At 34.4% G+C, this 3,981-nt stretch overlaps 1 protein-coding gene across 1 annotated transcript; it reads right to left on the bottom strand.

Annotated features, from left to right (window-relative positions):
• Positions 1–756: 756 nt before the first annotated feature.
• On the bottom strand, positions 757–3,550 carry LOC132727629 (uncharacterized). Its single transcript, XM_060713202.1, has one exon. It carries the CDS (start codon positions 3,461–3,463, stop codon positions 2,045–2,047), a length of 1,419 nt encoding a protein of 472 aa, XP_060569185.1. The 5' UTR covers positions 3,464–3,550; the 3' UTR covers positions 757–2,044.
• Positions 3,551–3,981: the final 431 nt, after the last annotated feature.

The following is a 3,981-nucleotide window of genomic DNA, read 5'->3' as shown; positions in this document are numbered from 1 at the left end:
TTTAAATTTGATCAGGAAAAAATCATTTATGACCAACTGTAATTACTCAAAAAGACAATCATTATTTTATCATTTTTTATTCTAATAGACAACCAAAGGTCTTTAAAACTGTAATAAATACATACACAAAATACTTCTATAAGTACAATCACTTCTGTACATTTGTTACAGATTTTGTTATTAAATTTAATAATAGAATATCACTTATTCTTGCATCTCAGACAGGATTATCTACCGTTTACACCGGTGCTAGAAAACTCTGTCTTACACCCCCCCATGTAAGACAAGTTGCGTGCTTTAAATGACGTCATTGACGCGCGCCTTTTATGAATGAATCGTGTTCTTAGGATGACGTCATTTTTCCTTATGAATGAAGTTGTATGTTCCTACGCTACTATAAGAAAAAAGTGCGTAATGAGAATATCAGTTTTCATAATTTCTGTTCCGAAAATAATTGACATACAATATGCAAGAAAAAGAATCAAACACTGGCTGTCGGTACAGACGGGAATATCTAGCTCTCGGGTAACTGTTTAGCGGAAACTCGGCAGAGCCTCGTTACCGCTGTAAACAGTTACCCTCGAGCTAGATATTCCGGTCTGTACCGGCAGCCGGTGTAAGATTCTTATATTCTTGCATCTCAGACAGGATTATCTACCGTTTACACCGGTGCTAGAAAACTCTGTCTTACACCCCCCATGTAAGACAAGTCGCGTGCTTTAAATGACGTCATTGACGCGCGACTTTTATGAATGAATCGCGTTCTTAGGATGACGTCATTTTTCCGTTATGAATGAAGTTGTATGTTCATACGCTACTATAAGAAAAAAGTGCGTAATGAGAATATCAGTTTTCATAATTTCTGTTCCGAAAATAATTGACATGTAATATGCAAGAAAAAGAATCAAACACCGGCAGTTGGTACAGACGGGAATATCTAGCTCTCGGGTAACTGTTTAGCGGAAACTCGGCAGAGCCTCGTTACCGCTGTAAACAGTTACCCTCGAGCTAGATATTCCGGTCTGTACCGGCAGCCGGTGTAAGATTCTTATAGTATTAAAGTTATAATACATGCCTTGTTATAAAAGTGTGGGATATATTCAACGTTTTTTACACCACTGATTAAATACAGAAATGTGTATGATAATGAATTTATGACAAATATGTATTGGTAACATGTTATGGTTGATTGATATTAAGCATATGGAACACAATTATCTTTCCTTCGTATGGAAAATGCAACTTATGCCCATTTTTGCCTCTATAGTTCATTATATAAATAAGTTATTACTTATAGCTCATATTGTCATGTTATACATGGATCGAGTATGAAGAAGCCTTGAAATCTGCACCCCGAACATTTGTCATTAACTGATTAAAAATGCATCCCTTCACAGCTTGTAGAATTTATACAGATAACAAGGTTAATAAAAAAAGAGTTTACAAAAACTAGAAAAACGGCTCTTAACTGTACATTATATATGCCTCAGAAATATATAAAGGTTTCCTTCTCACGAAAGGGCAAACATCAATCTTATAATCATTTATGTTTAAATATCGGTTTCAGGGAATGTTAATATTTTTACTACTTCCGTACGAAAAACGAATTCACTACATGTATGACGGGACTTTTTGCCAAATTTCAACCGATGAAAAAACTTACTGCCAAAGCGCCACCGATTAAAAACATGGTTCAAGTATTTGGCCAATGAGTAACATTTTGGTATTATTATAGAACGTCAAAATAAAAAAGCTTAAGAGAAATAAAAATAAAACAATTGTTGAGGCATTATGGGTATTAAAATTAAAAAGGAAAACAAAAGACATTTTCTATAGCACTCTGAAAAGAATACATTATTCCATATGTTTTGATTGTCGTGACATTTTCATAAAAAAATACATTTCATTTTTTAAATATCATCTTACATTTTTCAGAAATCATATCCCAACTTAAACGTGTGTTTATTAAATACTCCACATTGAATCAGCGCATCAATTTTTATGTAACTGGAAATGAGTATGCATACTAATCACAACTATATCTTTATAATATATTTTCATTGAAGTAGTTCCCGTAGCATTCATAGCATTTTATAAATGTTAATTCTTTTTCCTTTCTGAAAAATGGAAATGTTGATAAGTAAGCCTCAACACCAGTAAATATGCTAGTAACTATATCAAGACTTTCGTCGTCGTCATTGTCCTCTTCCCTATAGCTGATTTTTTCGATCGACTCTAACATAATTTCGATTTCCTGCAAAAACTGTTCGCAAGGAAACTTGTAATTTTTGCTGTATAGGATGTTATGCTCTTTAAAAAAGATGCTTGGGATATTCAGGGAAAATCTTTTTCCTAGCATTAAAGCTCTTGCAAATCTGCTTGGTTCAATCTTTTCTTCCGTTTTTCGGTTAAACAGATAGTGTAAACATGAGGCTACTAACGTTTTGAAACAAACTGCTAGATTCTCTTCCTCTTCACAATGACAGTTATGTTTAAGGACAAGCGTCTTCAGAACATATGAAGGGAGGAATGTGTAGCCACGACCATCATTGAAAATATATTTCAAAAGTTTGTAACATTCTTTATGGTGCTGTCCCATATTCCTCACCAACTCAACTTCGATTTCGGTAAATACCAAACACATGCATAGCTTTGCATCACAAGATGCATTATCACGACAAGAAATCAACATGACTTTTCCATGCTCTTTAACCTTCCTGAAGAAAAGTGGATCAAAAGTATCTGTTTCGGAAATAATGTCAGGTGTAAGTTCTACTTCTATTGCAAGTGTGATATCAACTTCAATAGTAATCTTCTCATCACTATTCTTCGATTTCCAAACAAATTTTGGTGTAAACGCTGGACCGTGCCTTTTAATATCGAGGTTTAAAGACGATTCTGGTTCGATTTTCCCGATTTTAGTTCTATACACAAGATTACTATGTGCGTTATTCATGGCATGGTATATCTCATCTTTAAACGCATTACCTAAGCTGTCAAAATAGCCACTTAAAAAGTCTGATTGTCCACGGGTAAAGTCGCTGGTCAAGTATTGACCGTTCATCCACTTTCCCCAAATCGTTTTCAAATTCGGATCAGCAATTTTAACGTGCGCGTAACCTCTTCTTTTTGCACAAGTGCGTTCCACTTGAACACTACCTGCTTCAATTTTCAGAACTGCTAGATAATCAAATTCATTCGGACGACCAACACTTGTCCCTTCAGCCATACTTCCTACTTTAACAACTCGTGAAAACTGGAGCCATCCAACCTTTGACGAAATAGTAGCCACTAATGTTTCAACTACAAAGTCGACACTGCAAATTATGTCACACAATTCTTCCTTAGTAAGACGAAAATTGATCTCTCTTTTAAGAAGACGACGGAAATATTCGGTCAATTTGATGTTCTGTTCAGGTTCAGACGTTTTGTCAAGATCTTTACATCTTTTAGACTCTGCCATCTTATTTAATAGAATTGCTGTTGTTCTGATTTTACAAACGCGGTATCTGAATTGGAAATAAATGTTTGTTTTTGCAAAGACATAAACGGTGTGACAAAAGAGTAATGCTCATCAAACTAGCAAAGATCACAATATCCTTAACATATTTTGTACATAAAAATATGATTATCTCTGAAATGGTTCTCCTCCTTTACACCCCTAACTACCCCACACCCAGTGTTTTGAAAAGAAATCCTATAAGGTTAAAGATGAAGAAAATACATCAGTCCAGGGGTTATAAAGAAAAACATCAATACAGCATACGGCTGTCTTCCATTGATTATTCTTTTTAGCTGCAAAAATAATCGCTAAGCTTGACTGTTGTTTATGAAACTATGACATACCGGTAAAACGGAAGTGTATTTTTAAGACATTCACTTTTTATACAAATGATTTTTTAAAAGTTAATTTTCGCAATAGTTCTTTAAGACACTTTACCTTTACCGAGTACTAAAAATTTTAAAAGCATTGATATGAGT

Source organism: Ruditapes philippinarum, unplaced genomic scaffold (assembly GCF_026571515.1).
Source record: "Ruditapes philippinarum isolate M1 unplaced genomic scaffold, ASM2657151v2 ctg662_1_1_1_1, whole genome shotgun sequence".
Lineage (NCBI taxonomy): Eukaryota > Metazoa > Mollusca > Bivalvia > Venerida > Veneridae > Ruditapes > Ruditapes philippinarum.
The sequence above is the reverse complement of the archived record's forward strand: the minus strand, read 5'-3'. Positions and strand labels throughout refer to the sequence as shown.